The sequence below is a fragment of the Vipera ursinii genome (genome assembly GCF_947247035.1).
Source record: "Vipera ursinii genome assembly, chromosome: 1".
In the NCBI taxonomy this organism is placed as follows: domain Eukaryota; kingdom Metazoa; phylum Chordata; class Lepidosauria; order Squamata; family Viperidae; genus Vipera; species Vipera ursinii.
The window spans coordinates 288707104-288729737 of record NC_139512.1 but is presented as its reverse complement, the minus strand read 5'-3'; the positions used below and the strand labels follow the sequence as shown (position 1 = coordinate 288729737).

The 22634-nt window shown below is 36.3% G+C and overlaps 1 protein-coding gene across 1 annotated transcript in view; it reads right to left on the bottom strand.

Moving 5' to 3' along the window:
• The window catches only part of WDR64 (WD repeat domain 64), a gene marked incomplete at both ends in the record, with an annotated part of 56353 nt that overhangs the window by 25312 nt on the left and 8407 nt on the right, over positions 1–22634 (bottom strand). Inside the window, 12 exons of the mRNA XM_083375498.1 lie at positions 3195–3322; positions 5117–5290; positions 8096–8268; positions 8593–8716; positions 9127–9275; positions 11161–11287; positions 15978–16117; positions 17607–17686; positions 18132–18266; positions 19111–19328; positions 21114–21224; positions 22232–22261. Coding sequence (XP_083231624.1) covers positions 3195–3322; positions 5117–5290; positions 8096–8268; positions 8593–8716; positions 9127–9275; positions 11161–11287; positions 15978–16117; positions 17607–17686; positions 18132–18266; positions 19111–19328; positions 21114–21224; positions 22232–22261 — 1589 coding nt within the window. The remainder of the gene's footprint in view (positions 1–3194; positions 3323–5116; positions 5291–8095; positions 8269–8592; positions 8717–9126; positions 9276–11160; positions 11288–15977; positions 16118–17606; positions 17687–18131; positions 18267–19110; positions 19329–21113; positions 21225–22231; positions 22262–22634) is intronic.

Below are 22634 nucleotides of genomic sequence, written 5' to 3'. Positions count from 1 at the left end.
AGCCCTATCCAACAAAATGAGTTTCAATGTTGAGAAAAGCAAAGTTTTACATTTAGGCAGGAAAAATCAAAGGAACAAGTACAGATTAGGCGAGACCTGGCTTAAAAACAGTAACTGTGAGAGGGACTTTGGAGTCCTAATGGACAATCACTTAACTATGAGTCAGCAGTGTGCAGCAGCAGCCAAAAAAGCTAATGCAATCCTGGGTTGTATAAACAGAGGCATAGATTCAAGATCACACAAAGTATTAGTACCGCTTTATAAAACCCTAGTAAGACCACACCTGGAATACTGCATCCAATTTTGGTAACCATATCACAAAAAAGATGTTGAGTTTGGAAAAAATTCAGAGAACAGCAACTAAGATGATCAAAGGCCTAGAGACTAAAACATAAGAACAGCTGCAGGACTTGGGTTTGGCTAGTCTAAAGAAAAGAAGAAATATGTGAGACATGATAGCAGTATTCCAGTATTTGAGGGACTCCCACAAAGAAGAGGGGGTCACGTTATTCACCAAAGCACCAGAGGGCAGGACAAGAAACAATGGTTGGAAACTGATCAAAGAGAGAAGCAACCTGGAATTAAGGAGAAACTTCCTGACAGTGAGGACAATTAACCAGTGGAACAGCTTGCCTCCAGAAATTGTGGGTGCTCCATCATTGGAGATTTTTAAGAAGAGGCTAGACAGTCACTTGTCTGAGATGTTATAGGTTCTCCTGCTTGCGCAGGGGGCTAGACTAGAAGACTTCCAAGATCTCTTCCAGCTCTATTCTATTCTACAAGAAGCAATGGTCAAGAAACAAAGGAATCTAGAGATGTCTACAATCTCTTAGGACTATAAAACAACTTTGGATAACTAGGAATTTAACAGAATGTGACTATTCAAATGTAGATTTCTCCCTACTTTATAGAAAGAAAAAGCTTCTCCACCCAGCTACGATAATGTATATGTATAGTGTATAATGTATAGTGTTTCATAAAGAACTGACTTACCTCTCCGACATAGTATCTCGATACAAGAATAGTAACCAGTTGATTTTAAGTAATTCAGATCTATCTGAGTGAATAGCATGTGGAGCTTTGAATCTGAAAATGAAGAAACTTTGCCTGTAGTTTTTTTTCACATGTGTTAGATATATTGTTAAATAGTACATTTTTCCTCCCTGAAAGTATGGCCAGAATCATTATACATTTTAAAGACTTTGTTAAGTTGGTTTCAGTTACAGTTTAATAATAATAACAATAACAATAACAACAACAACAATAATTAGAAGGGACCTTGGATGTGATCTAGTCCAACCCCCTGCTCAGGCAGGAAACCCTATACCATTTCAGACAAATGCCTCAGATGAGACAAATAACTGTCTCATCTCAAAAATTCATAGACTGTTATTGTAGGATTCCCCCAGGGTTGAAAATTTCCAATTAAAACTAAGTGCATTAATGCTTTATACTACTAAATCTCCAAATTTAGCTTTTCAATAATACATAGACCTTCAGTGAACTCAATAAAATCTGCCTAAACTACAAACACCTACTTCTGCAGCAATCTTGCTTGTGCCTGGGATAATTTTTTTAATGGTGCTTAAAATCCCATAATTGTAAGAATGAGCTCTTCTGACTCAACTCTCTTTTGGGACTGGTTTTCAAAAGAGGACATTTGCCTGGGGCCCATCAATCTATTCTCTCTTTTAGAAGCTTTGCTTTCTTAGCCAGGGTATAATAATTATTCATCTACTTTAGTAGGACGGAAGCAATCTCTATTAGCATTTCCAAGATACTTTCACCATGAAGATTAAAGGCAAAACTGGTGGGGGGAAAAATATGGGGATGGTACTGTCTGGGATCCATTCTTTGTATAAATATTCTTTGAAGCAGAGAAGAATGAAGCAGTAAAGAAGTTATTTACAGGTACTGTAGTTCCAGGACAAATGGTTTTGAAGTGCATCTAAATAGGGTCCAGAAAGCCAAAGTTATTTCTTCTGCCTTTAGTGCAGAATTTTAAAATATGCTCAAGGGAACAATTCCACTGAAACTCTTGGAGATGGAAAGCATAGCTACAGTATATCTTATAATGCAGCAAAACTAACAAACAGCCTAGAATTTTTTTCCCCTTCTGAACAAGCAAGAACAAGAGAGTTGGTATGTTGGCTCTGCCCAGGTGAACTAAGCCTGGATGGAGGCAAATAGGTTGCTGAACCACACTGCCCTTTACTGAGCCAAAGTTCCCTCCTCTATGCATTTCACCCATTCAGTGCCATTTGTCTGTGACTCAGGTTATGCACAGGAGATAATGATTGAGCGCGTCATTTCTGACTGCATTTTTTTCAACCACTCACACTGGGAAGAGAGAGCTGGAGAATTCTCCTGGCTCCAGTCTTGAAGGACAGGTCATGTACAGTGAGGCTGGGTTGACACAAAATGGCTGATTATCCCAGGGAAATGACTCGGCCCTGGATGCCTCCATGGTTGTCCCAGTCAAAGAGGGAAAGGCCACATTTGAAAGTCTCTTTGGGAAGCTATAGCTTCCTGCTGCATTTGATTGTAGAAAAATAAATCTATGGTGGCCCAATCCAGAGCAGCAGCAGCAGCAGAGAGAAAGAGTTGGAAAAAAATTATCTCCTTTTTCTGCTTCTTTTTCACTCCTGCCCCATATGCTCATGAGGGGCTAGGATTAAAAGTAAATCAATAAGTGAGAGGGAGTTGCTAGATCAGTCCTCTTTTGTGGGATTAATTTAGTTTGTTTCCAAGCCAGAAGCAGAATGAAAAAACAAATCTATAAATTTTCCTTTGCTCTTCTCAAAATATAGTTGATTTGGGAAAGAGAGCTTAACTCAAGTCAACCCTGGGCTGTTTTGTCTAAGACCACTGATTAATTTATGTTGACTGAATGACACCATAGCTTCATCCATGACTCAAGTAATAATATCATTATGAACAGGATTTCTGTCTACATATGGTTAGTGAAATAGAGTGCCTATAATAAGGGGATTTACCAACAATCAAAACAACAATCTTCAGATTTGTCTCTGGATTGCAGTAGCTTATTCCTAGCTTAATACTTGCATTTCTCCTTTTCTCACATTGGGAACTGTTTTGAGACTGAACACTAAAACAGCATTTATCTTAGATAACTGGATATTACCAGTTATCTACCTCTCCACATCTATTATATGATAAAGTGTTTTACTTACATGTGTCTGGCTGTGGCAGCTTCAAAATCCCACATGATAATAGAACCATTTGCACTTGCAGTAGCTAACAAACTGTAACCTTCTACTTTTAACAAATCAAAGCACGTTACTTCAATCCTAGGAGGTAGCTGAAAAATACATACAAGATTTATAATTAAATTGAGGAGCTGCTATTGAATGAAATGTATTATTATTAGTGCTGTTACAACTACCTGTTAATTACAGAACAATCCATAGCAACTGATTGTACTGGATATTTTTAAAACAAACTTACCCCGACAGTTAACAATTTAAGAGACTGAAATTGCCCTTCTTTACCTCTTCATCATTATTTCAAATAGAGCAAGGGTATGTATAGACTCAAAAGCCAGTTCCTAGAGCGTGCGATTAGCTTGGGAATGTAGAAGGCCTTCTCTCTCATATGTACTATAAAAGTGAGCCATTTAAGGCACCAGCAGCTTTACAAGGGCCTCTTCTACAGTTTTTATCTCACCAGGTTTATAATAGGAGTAAAGGCTGTTGCTTAGACATTTATATCTTAAGCCATTTAATTAATTTCAGCACTCTAAAGTTATGTCTGAAAATTGGTCATTGGTACAGATCTTTAGTACAAGATTTTCACAGTTTTCCAGGGTAGCTCTGGAGTATATTGCAATCAGGACCTAAGCAAGATGTAGATAGTTGTTCGAAACTCAGAAGGCTCAGGAATGTTCATTATTACTACAAAAGTATAATTGTGTAGATGTCTTATTTGCTACACCTGTGAGTTGTGAATCCAGAGAAAACTGAGACTGAAGGGAGCATTGTCAGATATGAACCTGCTCTTTCAAGGGAAATGCACATTAGCCAACAACCCCTCTGTATACTCTGGATTTAGTTTAAGTATCTCTCTTATTTGGCCATTGCAGAGTTAGGTAAATAAAGGCAATAGTTATTTCCTTGAAGTCCAATGATAATGAGAAATAGAGCTGGGTACTAATAGTACTGATTCCAAAACACCACATGACATCCTTCAGTGATTTCAGACAAATATTGAAAAACATGGAGAATATGCTGGAAGTTATAAAGTATCAGCACTATTTTTGGGTTCTAACCTAAAATAAAAGAAACATCACAAATCCTGATTCCAAAATCCAACTCTACCAAACTGTCCAAAAGAACGTAAATGGTATTTATAACTGTCAAATTGGAGAACTAGCAAGTCCATAGTCTCCCATAGTATCATCTAGACAGAAAATATTTGAGACCGACTTACAGTTCAACAGGTCTCCTGGATCAAGGGATTTCTTTTTAATACAAATCTTATAGAAATACTATAACAATAGATGGGACCAATCAACAAAAGCATACTGCTATACTGTTAAACCAGGCTTGCTAGAGTAGTTGTTCATTTCCTAAGAATGCTTGAGATTCAACACAATTGGAATGCATTTTTAAATCTTGGATTAATTATACAAAAGCCTGTAGCACATAATACAAGAAGTAATCACACATTCACCCAGAGGTGGAAAAACGTGTAATAGACTGACAATTCTAACCACTTTTATCTATATTATATCCATCTATAGGAGGATAGAGTTCCTCAATCTGTGCCTTGGAATGTTGGGACTGAAATTCCTAGAATACTGAACCATCTTGATTTTGCAATGCCAAAGCATGTGATGGACATAGATTGGGAAAGAATAGCTGACTAGAACAGATAGACAATCAAAGGCAAACAACACATAGAGAAAGGCAATCAAGAGCTTCACAATTCCTTCCAACAATTTTTGTCCATATCCAGATGAACTTATAGAAATCAAAAATTAACTTTTTGACTGCTTACTTTTGTTGTGGACCTTGGATACAAATAACTTTCTTAGAATTATTATCTCTTTCTTCATGTTTTCTAAAACATATCTAGAAATACAATTGTTCCTCACCTCGGCATTTGTGAGATCTGGATCAAGCAATAGTTCAACGTCTGGAAAAAAACCATTATTTTTTTTGACATTGGGAGACAGTTTAAGAGAAATGAGTGGATAGCCTTGTAAAGCAAATGACACAGCTTCAGGAAGTTCCCATGTTATGGACATATAGGTTTCACCTTGATTAGCCTAGGAGAACAAAGAATTGAAGAAGATTAACTGATAATCAGCCTGGCAAAATTTCTAGCTTTGTGTATTACTTTGCATATTGTATACACCAAATATGGTTATGTTAGAACATTTGTCCAAGATTAGCAGTTAAGGCTATGAACAATTTTACTGCTGGTTGACATCCACATCTGGATATTTCATACAGAGTTACCTTCGGGGAAATGGATTCACTTCAAAATAATCATTTATGTAGACTACTTTGATAGTTTTAAAACTGAGATAGGTTTGAGGGCTGCACAACACATTGCTATCATGAACAAAGGCTTCTAATTTCTGGTCAGCACAAATAGTCATCAGCAAGCAGTATGTAAGAAACTGAATGCAGCACTGGTTAGAAATGTATGGGGATGCAATCCAAGAGGCAGTTCTGAGCTCAACAAGCTTTTGAGGCTTAATTAATTAAATCAACTCTAACATAATGTCTTCAAGAGAAATGACTGGTGAAAAACATGTTTCTAGAGTCTCTTATAAAAAGCCTAAATTAGATAATTTTCAATAAAAATGCTTAGGAGACATTTTGCATCCTTATTTAATAGGTAGCCACATGCAGATTAAGTACATTTAACATGCCGTCATTAAATAAATCATTAGGGACTGAAAATAGCTGTGCATTTTCTTGATACATTATTTCAGAGGTTCCAACATGGTATATCTTCACCAAGAATGTGGAAGGTTTAACTTTCTCCTGAGGTTTCAGCAAGTTAAGACTGAATTGTTGTACTTTAAAAGGGAGCTGTCAGACCTGCCTCAGCTTGAGCCTTAAGAATGATCCTTAATTCCATTTGCTGAGAAAGGTATAGTTTCCTAGAGGTCAAGTGGAATGAGAGTATTAACTGGGGTTTTAATTGTATTTTTAATTGTAATTGGGGTTTTTAGTTCAAGGTTAGTGTAATCATTTTAATTGCTTTTAATTTTTGTAATTTGTTGTATTGTTTTTAAAAGACCTTGTGAACCGCCCTGAGTCCTACGGGAGAAGGGCGGTATATAAGTCTAATCAAATCAAATCAAATCAAATCAAAGTGCAATACAATAGTGCAAAGCCAGAACTGAAATTTGCATGTCAAAATATCCAAGTCTAACCTCCCTTACCTTAGGTATCTCCCCATGCTGCCCCCCACAATGCCCAAATTCAAATTCAAAGATGTTTTCAGAAGGGTTGCTTCAAATGTGGGTTGGTATGCAGCTGTATTCTGTTCTCAGCCGGTCTACTTTGAAACCATGTTTCAGGGAGCTAGTGTGAACTTTTCATTTTCATGGAATCCTCCCCTCCTCCCATCCAGTCCCCCCTAGAGTTCATGGCAGCCTGGCACTGAGCAATAGCAAAAGGCAAGCGTGAAGTGGCAGCTGACAGAAGCTTAAAGATATTTTATTTTAACCCAGGCCATTTAGAGGCCAGTTTAGAGGTTTTGTGCTACCATTTAATGACATATTAGCTCAGAACATATTGTATATGATTATTTATATGTTGATGAGGGTGATTGGCATATATTTGTTTTAAAAGAACATATAAATAAGTACAGGAAGTCCTCGGTTAACTGTGGTAATTAGGACCAAGACCTTGTTGCTGCCCCACACACTCACATCATGGTCTGTTTCTGTTGCTCCCTTCTGGGAGGAGGTTTCAAAGTATTTCTAGCAGGACAACTAGATTTTATAAAACAGTTTTGTTCCTTATGCCATCCATCTTGTAAATTCACAGGATTCTTATACATACACATACACACGTATGTGTGTGTGTGTGTGTGTATATATATATATGTGTGTGTGTGTGTGTGTGTGTGTGTGTGTGTGTGTGTGTGTGTGTACATACACACACACACATATATACACACACATACATACATTCAAACTAAGCTGTGATGATTCTCTGTCATATATGTAGGTATATGCATAATGGTACTTTTTTGAGAGCTGAATGCAACAAAATTTCATTTTTAATCTATGCTGATTAGTGTGATAATAAAGTGACAATACAGTTCTATTCTATTCTAGTTGTAAAGTGCAATGTCATATGATCGTGTTGCTTTAGGATTGCAGTTCTAGTTGTAGTTACTAAACAAATCCCACTTGGTCGTTAAGCATACAACATGTGGCTGTCATTTGCAACGTTGGCTTTCCTATTGACTTTGCCTGTTGGAGGTCGACAGAGAAGGTCACAAATGGTGATCGTGTGATTGCAGGATGCTGCAATTTTCATAATAATCCACAAGCTGCCAAGTGCCTAAATCATGATCACATGGCCATGAATCATATAAGGCTCCTTGTTCAGTGCTACTGGTCACTGAATGAATGATCATTAACCAAGGACTACCTGTAAAAGAAATCAGAAAAATCTTGATGGGATTAAGAGGATTAGAACTAGAAGTCATAAACAGGATATAATCAATAAAGATAAACAGAATAAAAATGTAAAATATGTATGGAAATTTAATGATACTTGCTTGAAAGGGGACTTAATCTTTGATATATTAAAGCAGTATATCTAAAGTAATTCTGCACAAATGTATTTGAAATATCAAGATGTAAATACTTGAGAGGAAGTATTTCACAATGCTGGTAGCTGAGCCCCACAGAGATTCTCTTACTTGGGGACTTTCTTACTATGTGGAGATTACAACTAACATAATAGCAAACCTGGTTGTAGGGAGTTGAAGTCCTAACAAATGTAGAAAGCCATACTTAAGAGAGACTGGGTTCCCTGACTTTTGAAATTGAGAACAGTGAAGCAAATGAAATAGAAGATGTAACAATCAAAACTCAAACCTGAACAATTTTGATCTTCCCACTGTATTCCAAGACTAGGATCACATGCTTACTCTCACTGGCTTTCAGGTACACCATCTGCATCAGCCAATGTTCATTGACTGTAATTTCCTTGTCTAAGGGCAAAATTTTAAGTACCTGCCCACTTCCAAAATCCCATACTTTCACAGTCCCTATATGTGTAATAAAGCAGAAAGAATATCACTCTTCAAAGAAATAACTAATAGCTGTATGCTACTGACTACAAAGTTTGCACTTTCCTATATGAAATACATGCAGAACAATACCAATTATGTGAAAAGTCTATACTCTCCAATGTTTTATTAAGGGCTATTTGCCAATACTGTACTTGGTTCACAGACAATGTTATAAGACCAAAAGGATTCTCAACTGATCTTTATTGTAAAACTATGGGGTCCAGAAAGCACAATTTATTTAACTAGCTTTGTGGCTCTTTGAAAAATACAGCAAATTATCTTAAAATTTCATTACTTTACCATCACATGCTCCAGTAGCAAGATGAAACCCATTTTTATCAACTGCTGCACATGTCAACTCAACCCCTGGCCCATGGGCATCTTCAATCTGGTATATTAGCTGTCCGGTTTCCAATTCCCAGACCTAAAAATAACAGATTATATGCAATTCAGTAAACTACCTAAAAGGGATTCCAAAAATAACTCGAACAGGTATTACTTTTTTAAATGTATATATTAAATCTTAAGCTAGAAGAATGATAAGAATCGATTGAGTTTGAGAAAGGAATACTGAAAGTAAGTATTCCAATTTCTCCTTGATTTAATAGAAAAAAAACAGTAATTCCTTTGAGCTGGCAGTTCAGCTGTTTTCCCCAAATGAAAGAAATGAAGTAATTTATTCATTCCACCTCATCCATCTCTGGGAAAGACAAGTTCCAAAATAGCTTTTAAAATTGCATGTGTGTGTGATAAGAATACCCTAATGTATTTGTCCAAACAGAAAAAAAAATTCTTTTGTTTTACAACTGTAAGGCTCATAAGGTTTATACTCACCTTTACAATAGACTCAGAACAGATACTAAGAACTTGGTGAAAAACTTTGTTGTAAACCAGAACACTGATGCTCCTTTCATGGGTTTGGGGGACTTGCTTAGTATCTTGTATCATCCGAGTGAGAGGATAAATATCGATGACTGACGATCCTGGATATTGCAGAATTGCATTAAATCTAAAAAATACTTAAGTTTCCATTTCAAAGTTTTGATGGCAGACTGACCTCAAGGAAGCACATTGCATGTGCTTGCTATTGTATGTAGCTTGAAGATATTATATGTCTGATCAAATTAAATTATTAATAGTATTTTGTGCATTGTAGTATTGCATTTACTCTTCCAAAAACTTGTTTCATGCACATGTTCAAAAACCTAACCCTTAAAATTAGAGATGATTTTTTTTTATTTGTCTATAGCAAGGACAGGGAATATTTGACAGACTGGAGGGCATAGTTCTACTTCCTTTTTTTCTATTTTACAACTCAAAAAACAAAGCCTTTAGTGCTAAAAAGGGAAATCTTGTGGCATGCAAACTGCAGAGAAAATATCTCATGTTCAGCTAATGCAACAGAACGTTGGCGACGATACAGTGGTTGAATCTCTGTGGGTTTCTGAAAAGTCTCAGATTAGCAGGAAGGTAAATGGTGCAGGAGAAATCTTTTTATGAGAATGGGATGACATTGTCAGGTTTCACACCAGATTGGGCAATAAATCTCTGCAGAGCTCAGCCTTGCGTGCAGATATTTCAAGATACAAAAAGTGGAAATTCTGTCTCTGTTTGCAAGTTTAGGCATAGAGAATCATAGCTTAGGATACAAGCTATGTTGGCTACATTCATGAGTCATTGACCTAGCTGAGCTGGTCATCCAGGAAATGATGTTTTTCTGTTATGTGGACAGAGAGAATGTAGGATACATCATTACCACATCTGCAAAGTAAAGGCACAATAGTCTTCATGTTGCCACGCTTGTTTATGTACTAGATGTCCACAGGAATTGCTACAGCATGTATACTTCAATGTTTTGGAGACAGACTAAATACCTCTGATGAATTCCCTACTCTGCCATAGGTGCATTAGTAGTAAGCACCTGAATCTGCAGTTGTATTCCGTGGCATGAAAGCAACACCCTTCATAATATCACCTTCCTTTTATCTCTTTTAAATATCTTTTATTCATCTTTATATATGTGTGTGTGTGTGTGTGTGTGTGTGTGTGGTGTGTGTGTGTGTGTGTGTATGGACGTGGTGGCTCAGTGGGTTAGGACGCTGAGCTTGTCAATCAGAAGGTCGGCAGTTTGATGGGTTGAATCCCGAGTGCCGCGTAGCAGAGTGAGCGCCTGTTACTCGTCCCAGATTCTGCCCACCTAGCAGTTTGAAAGCATGTAAAAATGCAAGTAGAAAAATAGGGACCACTACGGTGGGAAGGCAACAGCATTCTGTGCGCCTTTGGTGTCTAGTCATGCCGGCCACATCACTATGGAGACGTCCTTGGACAAACACTGGCTCTACCGCCCTTTCCCGAAGGACTCATAGTCTTTCTATCCTGAATAGGTATGTTTATACATTCAATGTCCCCTTTACATGTCCTTTTCTCATTTCAAATTCTCCTATGTTGCTTTCTTCATAGCAAAGTCACCTAGGCTTCTATTAAATATCTTGATTAACTATTTAATGCCTCATGTCCAATAATACAACTGAAGCATGATGACTCAAACTGTGCGCAATAGCCTACGCTTACTTATGTAATAGATTTCTAAAAAGTGTTATTACTTTATGACTTCCACCATGCAAATTAGTTTTTCTACCATTATTTCCTTGAACAATCATTCGCGTGCCTGAAAACTGCTTTGAAGGGCTTACAAATGTTTTGAAGAATATTTGGGGAAGTTAGTTCTCAAGACTGCACAACAGATGGAGAAACTGATCTTTAGCTCAAAATATTATCTTCCATTATCAGAAAGATATTGTTGGTTCTGATCCATCATATTGGCATGCCTGTTTATAATCAATAGCCATATATTTTTCTCATACCTACCTGTAATAAGTGTTCCGTGGTTATTATCAAATACCATAGCAAAAATTTGTGACTCTCTGTGTGCCCCTTGAGTGTCATGGAACACTTGCATCAGTGAAAGAGTCTGGATATCCCACACTCTGAAAATCTGAAGAAATGACAAGAAATACGGTAATTAAGAGCCACAACAAAATGATCAAAATATGTTGTACTTCCTTGTACTTCCCTGGTACAATATACAAAATAGAATAAAAGAATGGGATATGCATATTAGTGTTCTTCCTGTTGTTTGCTTATCCCCCATAGCATATTTGTTACATGTACAGTATATTCTGCTATTCTGTTACACACATTAGAACATACCCTATTTTCTTCTCATGATTCTGTGAAAATGATCAGCCCAAATTCAATTAATTTCAACACCAAACTATAGAGTAAAACTCGATGTCCAAAGTGTAAGTTGAGCATTAACCATAGGCATATTGACTCCTTTTGTGTTAGAGAAGGATCCAAGCCCCCTGCCATTTAGGCACTGCAGACAGAACAGCATCAGACACAACTTGACAAGACACATGGATCAGGATTTTTTTTTGTAGTGATCTGAGACTACAATAAAGACTGACTGACTGATCAGAATCACCATTCTCCACTTGTGTGGAAGAGACCAGAGCTATGGATGAGGGAAAGTGGAGCTAAAATGTTGTGAGAAGCTAATTATTACCTAACAAGGTTACTGAGAGGAATGGAAAAATTAGTCATTTCCAATCATTATACGGTAAACTGAATCCCTGGGACAGAGGAGGAATCCTGCTCAATATTTTTATTTTCCTGTTGGCTAATGGCTGTGTAAGCTCAGTAACACTGAGAAGGGATATTGAGAAAAAGGTGAGAGCAACAAACCCAGCACAATTACTATTTTTGCACAACTAAAATTCAGATTGTTAGTTTTGTTTTGATAGCAGCAAACTGGTGATCCACACTCGGGTAGACATTAAAATATTCCAGTCTGAAAGTATCTGGCCTACATATGGCAAAAAGCAGGTCTCCTTTTTCCAGATGGGGTTGTGATTGCCAAAGCTTCCTAAGTATATAAATAATGCCTTTCTAATTTAATGGTACCTTGGACTGACTAAAAACCAATGTTATTTTGCACTTTTTTGATATATGTGAAAATGTAAATCAGAAAAAGACTACCTGGGTGTAATCAGATTGGTTCCTAAGAAAATGAATTCCCTTTTATTCAGAAGCAGTAACTGCCTTAGAAGTTTAATATCTCATTATTTATTAAATTATTAAATTATACTTGAATTTTGGCACAATTTGACAATGGGACCGTACAGCAGACAAAACAAAGTTCCATAATGATGACTAATTGTGGCAAGAAGTTACTGTATCATTGCTGAACTTGCCAAATATCCATACCTGGTCTTCAATCTAAAACCCAGGCTTATCGCTGTATTCATGAAGTGTAAATCAGACCACTTCTCATAGGGCACCGTGTAAGCCAGTAGCAAATGAATACATAATAGAAAATATAAAAACATTCCCATCCCTTGAGCAACTGTGATTATATTTTGATAGGGCTGTAGTTCTTAAAATGTTTTATGACATTTACAGCTATGCTATAATACTTTATATCCTTGTGAAATGTCTGGCTTAAAAACACTTTTATTTCAAAAGGCTGTCTGAAGATCATATGCAATTTATTAAATTGCTAATGTTTTGGGGGCTCTTTGATAATCTGTTTAGATTCTGATCTTATGCTGGGAGCCAGATGGCTGCCTATTACTGGTGTAGCTTCTTAGTATTAGCACATCTGCCACAACCTACCTGTTTATGACACTTTTTCCCAGAACCAGAAAGCAGGGTTGAGATAATGAAATTCATATCAGAATTTAATATGGAAAACATTTTGCATGCCATTTATTTTAATCTGGTCAGCTTCCAAATGCAACTCGAAGTCCTGATTTCATCTTTAATGCCCTACAAAACTCAGCTCTAATTATGTGAGGGACTACATTCTTACATATTTTTCTGCACATCAACCCAGATTGAATAGAGTCAGCTCTAGTCAGATCACGAAAGTAGCATTTAAAAATGAAAAAACAGCAACAAAAATCATAACCCTTCACAAGAAATCAGACCACGTCTCAATAATTTAAATCAACTTAAACAATGTTAAATCAAAGTTAGTAACTTATTGCTTTTTAAATCACTTTAAGCTATATTTCTGTAAATTGAAACAAAGTAAAACAAGACTATGATATTCTTTGTTTTTCTAAATGGAAAGCTATCATCGTTTTAAATTAAGACCTTAAGGCCCAGCATTCAATATCATCTGTAAACACAAACTGTGGTTAGTAGGGTCTACTAAAAGTAGGGTCTACATTAGCCTTCAATGGAATTCTCTCTGAAGTATAATGTATATAGTATTATCAAGTCAGACTTTTGACTTAGTTCTTTTGAAATTAAGGAGAGGAGGGCTTTGGGGCAGCATTTGGCACACTATTATAGACAGTGCTTTTTTTGTAAAAGAAAAAGGTGCTGGAACTCACACATGTCATACAACCCGCCTTGCCTACCCTACAAGGTTCCGTGCCGGAACTCCGTTCTGAGCGTTCTATGAGAAAAAAAGCCCTGATTATAGACAGCAGGAATAGCACCTAGCCAGTCTTGGCTTACCTTGAAAAAGTTAAGCATAGCCTGATTTGAAGATTTTGTCTTTATTTTCTATTATTGAATGACAGACTGATTCCAAAGGCCTTACTATACCATAAAGTAGTACTTTGTTCTGCAGCATGTTAGTATATTTACATAGAAAAATATTTGACAAAGGCAATTTTTCTACCTTCTACTTGGTTTTCTGCCCTCACTTTGGGATAAAGGTTTCAAGTGTCAGTTTTCAAATATGAACAATTTTAACCAAGGTTGCTGCGAGCACTGCTGGGAAACAGTGCTAGATGCACAGTGCCAGACTCTCTGTCTAACTGCATCTATGCATGATTGTGTGAATTCAGATACAAGGATAGTTGGGAGGTTCCAGTAGATTTGTATGGAACATTTGGTGGTGACTATAGTAAACTGCCCTACGAAGCTTCTGCAGTATTCACAGCAACAAAAACCACTCTTTCAGTTCTGAAAAATACAGAATTTGCCCTGGGGCCCTATCAGAATCTGCAAAGAGAATCCACTATATATATGCTACCGTAGGTGAGTGCATCGGGGTTAAGTGCAGTGCATGAGATATAAGGCAAGGAAGTGCTTTTTACTTACAAAAGCCACACTCAAAGAAGTATCATAAAATACATTAGTATATAGCTAAGTCATCATCATTTTTTAAAAAAATCCCATTTATATCCCACCCTTCTCCGAAGACTCAGGGCGGCTTACAATTTAAAGCACAAATCAATGTGCTTAGCAATAGCCTTCATTCTATGTATATGCTTGCTTATTAGGGCTTTCGCCCCCCCCCCCAAGCAGCATTATTACAAAGTCAGCTTAATTGCCCCCAACAATCTGGGTCCTCATTTTACCTACCTCGGAAGGATGGAAGGCTGAGTCAACCTTGAGCCTGGTGGGATGCGAACCTGCACTAATTGCAGGCAGCTGGTGTTACTTAAGGAGGCATTAGCCCACTGCTCCACCAAGGCTATTTTATGTGAGGTTATAAACAATGAGTGAGAGTCAGTTTGGTACAGTGGTTAAGGCACCAGGCTAGAAACCAGAAATCCATGAGTTCTACTCCTGCCTTAGATACAAAGTCAGCTGGGTGATCCTGGGCCAGTCACTCCCTCTCAGTCCTAGGAAGTAGGCAATGGTAAACCACTTCTGGAAAAAAGCCTTGCCAAGAAAACTGCAGGGACTTGTCCAGATAGTCTCTGAGAATTGGACATGATTGAATGGAAGAAAAAAGTACTGCCTATTTCTGTCAAATGATCTAGATTTATTTATTTATAACTGAATCATTTTAAGTCTTTTGACATAGCAATCCCTTTGCATATTAACTTAGACATAAGTGCCAATGTCTTTAAGATTTTTCTTAGGCAGCGGAGGGATTCAAAACAAAGCATGAGCTCCTGGCTCAGGGGAACTAGTGAGATGTGGAAAAAGAAAATCACATTATTATTTAAGTCCTACAACTACATGGTTTTGCTAAGGGCAAAAAATGTTTATTATTTGCTCCAATAATTTCTGAAACCATTATACCAAATGTTCTCAATAAAATATAGTCCAGATTGCCACTAAAGCAGGAAGAGACAATGTAAGACCCTACAGATATAGCTTAGTTACCAGTCCAAGCTTCTCTGATAATTGGTTATTCTGACTTGATGCTGGGAATTAGTGTACAAAAATACATATAAAAATGCAATAAATTAATAAATGCAAGGACTCCTGATTTCAACCCTGAGCTACAAATATTCTCCTTTATTGGAGGAAGGATTATTAGGTTTGTTCGTGATCTTGAGTTATTTCTAAAAAATAATAGATGCAATTAAAAAAATCTAAAAACCATGTTTTAGATATCTTAGAAAACTTCGTTATATCTGTTAAACATTTTGATAAAAGAGGAATTTTTCTTAGATTTGAGACATTGGTAGCATCCTCTTAATATTAACAGCATCTTGTCTTTTAGTTTAAAATTATGATCCATAGAAATAAATGATGCTGTACAGACAAATACATAATATGTACTTTGATGAACAGGAAAATGGAATTATACTGCATTTATTTCAGATCTGGAACCTATAAACAGAAAATAGTATTTAACAATTCATAACAGAAAAAAGTCACTTTTGGCAGAGAATATGGTTTTCATTAAGTCAAAGGTAATACCATACCTTTGCAGTAGAAAGACTGATAATGTGTTGATCCTTTTCATTGGTGACAATCTCTGTGATACTAAATAAATGTCCCATCAATTTCCCCACTGGCTTGGTGTTGATGTTTGGATGCCATAAACGAAGAATCTTATCTTCTCCTGGAATTAAATGGATCATTTATTTTCTTATTTTATTTATTTAATTTAATTTAATTTATTGAGATTTCTATACCGCCCTTCTCCCTAAGGGACTCAGGGCAGTTCACAGGGCATATATAAATAACAATACAAAAATTAAAAAACAATTAAATCAATGCCCAAGTTAAAACAAGAATGATAAAACAAGCCTATAAAAACCCATATACCCCCATCAGGCCAGACCCGCTAGTTCAAATAAATGGGTCTTCAACCCGCGACGGAAGGATCGGAGGTCTGATGCCGTCCGGAGCTCAACCGGCAGTTGGTTCCATAATGCCGGAGCACCCACAGAGAAGGCCCTCCCCCTGTATTTCCCAGCTTGCTGCCCTCCGGATGTGGAAGGCTTCAATCCTAAATTCCCAATCCACATGTCTGAAGATCAATAAATATGAAAACATCAGACTAGATCAGCCAGAAAGACCTAGAAGTAGAATTAGGCCAGCCAGGAAGAAAATACGATGTTTGAATAATTCCTGAGTAATATATATATTGATTTCTTCATAAGAATGACCAAGCCAATTATGAAATGAGTATTTGTTTATATATACTGTATTGAACCAATATGTAACTATTTTCAGATGTAATTAGAAAGTCAGAAAAGATTTTCAATTGCTGTGATCAGTTTGAGTTAGCCATCTTTGTGTTGCTATAACAGAGTGTTCTAAAATGCTGCCGGCGTCAACTTCCCTTCGCCCTGTGCGTTCCCACAGAGAGGGCCTCCTCAGGGTGCCACCGGTCAGAGAATGTAGACTGGTGGCCCCCAGGGGGAGATCTTTCTCTGTGGGCGCTCCGGAGCTTTGGAACCAGCTACCGGTTGAGCTCCGGACGGCGCCGGATCTTCGCTCCTTTCGCCGCGATCTGAAAACATACCTGTTCGAACAAGCCGGCCTGGCCTGAGGGTGGGATTGCAGGGGTTTTTATTATCATTTTATTGGGGGTTTTATTAATCTATTTATTGTTTTTTATGGGCATGTATTTAATAACTTTTTAATTTTTGTAACTTTATGTTTTATTCTTGCCCTGTACACCGCCCTGAGTCCTTCGGGAGAAGGGCGGTATAGAAATATTAATAAACTAAACTAAATAAACTAAAATAAGGACACTCTGATGAGTTGTTTTACAAAATACATTGTACCAAAAAAAATGTTTTGTGTTTCTGTTCCTCAAACTTGAAGGGTTGGTTAGTTTGGGGTGTTTTTTCCCCTCTCAAGTTCTAGAAAAATATTTTTAATCTACCATAGCAGTTTGTAACCCACCTTGATGATGTTCTGGAAATCTTTAAACATTTAGCTCTTCCCCCAGGCCTTAAGATAGAGTGCTTTTGAAGCCTTGTACAGATTTTGATTCTCTCACAAATGGGAAGAATTAACTGTGCTATGTGAATATTTTGCAGAAGCAAAAAGCATTCAAGATAATTACAAAGGCTTTTAGATTAATGCAGTTTACTTACCTCCTGTAACCATGATATTGGCTTTTATACAATACGTGAAAGCATTAACTCCCCTCAGTACCGAAAATTCCCTGACAGGTCTGTAATTGTAACAAGACATTTGATCATGCAAACACCTAAGTATGAGTGGTTTTTGCATAAATATATAGTTATATGATGGTAGTCCTGGGAAACTGATTTCAGAATCTAAGTCTATAGAAGACTTTGTGCTAGGACTCAAATTTCTATCACAGATGCATCTGACAAAATCACTTGCATAATTTTTCAAATGAAAAGTCACTGAAGGCAACAGCTTTCAATATTACCAGACAATGTAAGCAACATTAAAGTGAGTAGAAAGGAAGTAATCCATGGATGTTTTTATTTTTAAAAACATATTCTAGGAAGCAGATCAGAACCAATTGTAAACACTACTTTGTTCAGTTATATGAACAATCTCTGCTGGGTTTTGGATAATTAAAATTTATATTTTCAATAGTCACACAGTTTAAGCTGGGTGCCATATAAAAACACAAACAAACTTACAAATTGTCTTCAAGTCTTTTCAGGTCATCCAAAACCAATGAATGAATGCTATCCAATGAACAGGATCCAAAACAGTTCAAAGCTGGAATGTATTTTACTTTTATAACCCAGTCATCATGCAGTTTACGTTTAATGCTGGAGGTGATAAGACAAAACATTAATTTAAAAGGCACATCTGTCTTCAACAATGAAGGGACACAGGGCAGAAAACATCCTGCAGCCAAGAAGGCCCCACACACATTTGCACTACTCAAGTGACCGAGGACACAGGTAAACCTCCAAATGGTCTCAACAACTCTCTAAAAGAATGCAAATGACCAGCTGTCTGCAAGCAATATAAATCCTTCCACTCCCCAACATCCAGTCAGAGCTGAAGAAGCTTCTGGGATGAGAAGTGAAATGTCTTCAAAGAAAATCAAGAAAGTCCAGTTGCCTCCTGAAAAAGCACCTTTGGGGCATTGCCTCAATGTCATAAAAGCAACATTCATTCATAATTTCCAGTTGTTTGAGATAAATAAAAAAGATAGCCTCTTCAGGTCTGTCTTCTGAGCTTCCCAGATGTGCTGAACGTTTGGTCTGATCTAGAATGACTCTTATATTCTACAATTTATTTATTTTAGGGGGGGAAAACCCTCACATCAATTACAAGAGTTGGAATACTTAACTGTGATGGCTAAAAGTACCACAATATCAAATTTAGGTTATGATGTTGACTCCTTACAGGAAAAAATAAGAAAACTGAAAACCACAAGGAAGAAGAATAGAATATTCTTAGAAATAGCATTGCTGGCTAGTTGAAACCCTCACTATAAGCACTTTAAAATTTAATATTTGAAGTAGAAAATACATCCTGAAAATTATTTCTCCATACAGCATGCACTAGACATACAGTAATTGCTTTCTTTCACAACATCCTTTTAAACATTATAATTTTTAAATTAAAAATTTCAAAAATGAGATTCAGCGATTATGGACTTACCTCTTGAATTTCTTAGAATCTATTATCAGCATGCGCAGCTTCTTTTTCGATTTAGTTTGTTTTAGACCAAAGTCGTCACTTGTAAGTGTAAACAAAGTTACATATCCACCATCATCTCCCAGCAAGATGTCATCCTTCACTAGAAGTTCTGATGGGTGAGGAATGGCAGAAACAGAGAGGAGGCAATGTTCCATAGGTTTTATTACACAGCAGTTATCCTACAAAAATAAGCAATTGTTCCATTATATGCTTTTGCATTTATCTTATTAGTTCACTGAAAACTGTCATTGGTTTCAGAACTTGATACAATGCTCTTGGCTCACTTTCAATTTACTTTGTTCCATAATCATATCTTCATCAGTGTTTGTTATTTTTTTTCCTATGAAATGTGAACATTGTACAGTTCTCTAAAGGGAGCTCTTATACCTGAAAATGCTTACAAATTTGGGGAGAAACATCAGTTAATATAGAACTGATATAAATTTCAAAAATACACTTGGAATGTACAAGTTTATTTAATAAAGCTACAAGGTTAACAGAAATATATGACTTGCTAATCCTGCCTGTGATAGCTGGACAATATTTTTTTCTGGCTTTTTCCCTATGGATTAAAAAAAAACCTATTTGCTCTTTTGCCTTTAAAAATATTTTACACATTTTCCTCTAACTATAGAACTTTGCTGCTATCTGTGTGCAACTTTTAGTAGTCCATCTTTGTTTAGAAATAGGTTATGTAGACTTTTATAAAGAAAAGATAAATACTAGTGAATGTTGTGTGATAGTAATGTTTGTCCTGCTGCTAGTGGGAAGAGAATGCTCCAATCTGCTTCTAGCAAAATTTTCTAATAAAATTATTTTAAATCTATAATGGTAAACTGTATTCTGTATATTAAGACTACTCCAATATACTCATAGATCAATAATGGGACTTGATAAGCAGTAGGTTCCTGCAAATTGTATCCACTAATTCCTTTGATAAAACATTTTCTTTCTTTTATTAATGAATTTTCTCACCTAATTTTTCATTATAAGTAACAGCCCTAGAAATCATACTGTGGTTTCAATTGACAACTGGAACATAATAATTAAAACAGTACTTGGACTGAAACGGTAACAACTAAGGCATTTTTAAAAATACAGGATTTAAAAACAGCTACTTTAAAAAGATAAGCCTGGTGTAAAATAATCAGTATAGTTTGTTTCAGTCAAGCGCATGGTAAATGTATTTTGAACCAATTATAGTTTTTGAGCTATAGCAGCACATATGGGGTACATCATAATAGTCAGAAGGTGAGTGGGATATGAGGTCAATTCTAGTGTGAGCTGATAAGGCAGAAGATGCAATAAATTCTTTAGGTCCAAAAAAATATCCTAGTGTCCAAGCTTAAGTTTGTTCAGGAATGTGTATAACGCAAGTGCCATAAACAACAAACAACTATTTAGAGCAGTAATAGTAACATACATAATATGATCACATCACAACATTACTGAATCTACACAAAGGAGGCTTTAGAGGATGGCATATCATATCTTGGCTCAGAAGCTAAACAAGGTTAGACTTGATTGGTATTTAAATTGAAGATCTCCAGGGAATCCCAGGTTTATAGGTAAGAGTGAAATAAAACAAAATCTCCAACAAAAAAAGGGAAGTCACTGCTATCTTGCTACCAAGCAGTTCAGTTTGACTTGAAGACAACTTTATTGTTACACATAATGGGAAATGGGGAAAATCTCAACTCTGGGGACCATTTTCAATATCAACACTGTCCTGTATGCAATATATACAATTCCCCCTTATAATGAATTAAGGTACTCTGTGCATGCCAAAGGGTTACAATATCAATCTCTATCAATGTTTCTTTGTCAGCTTGAAAGTTGACAGGTACACCATACGATGATACCTTTGAATGAATTTGTATTTGCATGTGTTGATTTCTTATTACTAGCAGTTGCTGAAAACATATGTTCTTATGTTTACTACATACCCATCCCTAAGTTCATACCAGGGCACTCCCTTGTGTTTTATAATCCCATAAGATGATAGTTCTTTCTGTCACGCCAACAACACGCTTCAGTTGACCAAGATAGTCACATCCGGTGATCCAGGAACTGTCCTGATGAAAAAGAAATATTGGCAAAATCAGTCTCTCTGATTACTGAGCTTCCCCGGCAACAGCCTTACTTAAAACTGATGTTCAAAGAACTTTCAAATTTAATTTATATATAAGAAGAAAGAATTGGCTGCAGCAAATGGTCCCATTCCAATGTCAAGGAGACCTGGAAATGTGGTAAAATAAATAAATCCCTATTGATTATTGTTTATTGTTTAAAGAACCATTTTAAATGTTTATTTGGAAACTTCAATAAGATAGGAATATGGTAAGCAGGGTGTGAACCAAAGCTTCCTATTGTAGGAACATGTTATCCCATTTTGTTTCCAAACACCATCTGAAGTCCTTATTTTGTTAATATTTAAATCAGCTTTCATCAAATTAGTTATTTTGTCCATACATCTCCAATCTTTTTGAAACAGTGGATATACTTTGCATCTTTAGAACTTGTTATGGGCACTCTCACAAAATGGCTGCCATGAAAAGTGTAACCCAAAACAGCCTTATACTCAATGGCAAACTCGCCCAGTATGTTTTTCCTCAGAATACCATGAGTTATTATGCTTCAGAGAGATATTTGTTTTGAGCATGCTTGCTTATGATACTTTTGAAAATTAAAATAACCTAATAAACAAGATTAGCCTGGCAACTTGATGGCCACCAAATAATGTATTGGTGGGGTACTGTTATCCTTGAGGACTAGGTTGGGATTAAGTCTTGTAATCCTTGGGTAAAAGTGATATAAAATATCACCAATAGTCACAAATCAGAAAAATGAGATATATTCAATTTGACTTTTATGACTTCCATCATTTTTTTCTGGAAGGTAACTGGATTTTAGAATGGATAATTTAAAGATAGTATACGCAGTAACGTATATGAAAAGGACATAATTTATCTGGAAAGGTACATTTATATAGGAAATTTAAAAAGTTTTATTACCGTTGTACATTTTAATGAATTAAATGGCTTCCTTAGCTGAACCAAATGTGAGAGAAATGCACACTTACTGGGATGCTGGTGCTTGCTAGTATTCGCATCTGGAAAACAAGACACAGTCAGAAAAATGTAGAAAGGAGACAATATCCGCAAAGGAGGAGTATGTAACAAAGGATTAACAATTTTTTCTCTGTTGCAAAATATCATCAAAAGATAAAAAATAACCAGGAAGAGGATCATTTGGAATCCCAGTTTCAGAATGTCTTCAAACAGGTATTTTGACAGGCAGTGCTGAGGTTTTGTTTGGGGGAGTTTTGGGGGCATATCCTCTAATTTTCCTAATGTTTTGAACACTTACTATTAATTTCTAGAGAAGCTGACATTTTTAAACCTTAAGAACTTTTATTACTACTATGACTGTGAAACTTTTATACTCATGACTGACTTTTTATTTTTATGGCTATCGCTTCTATA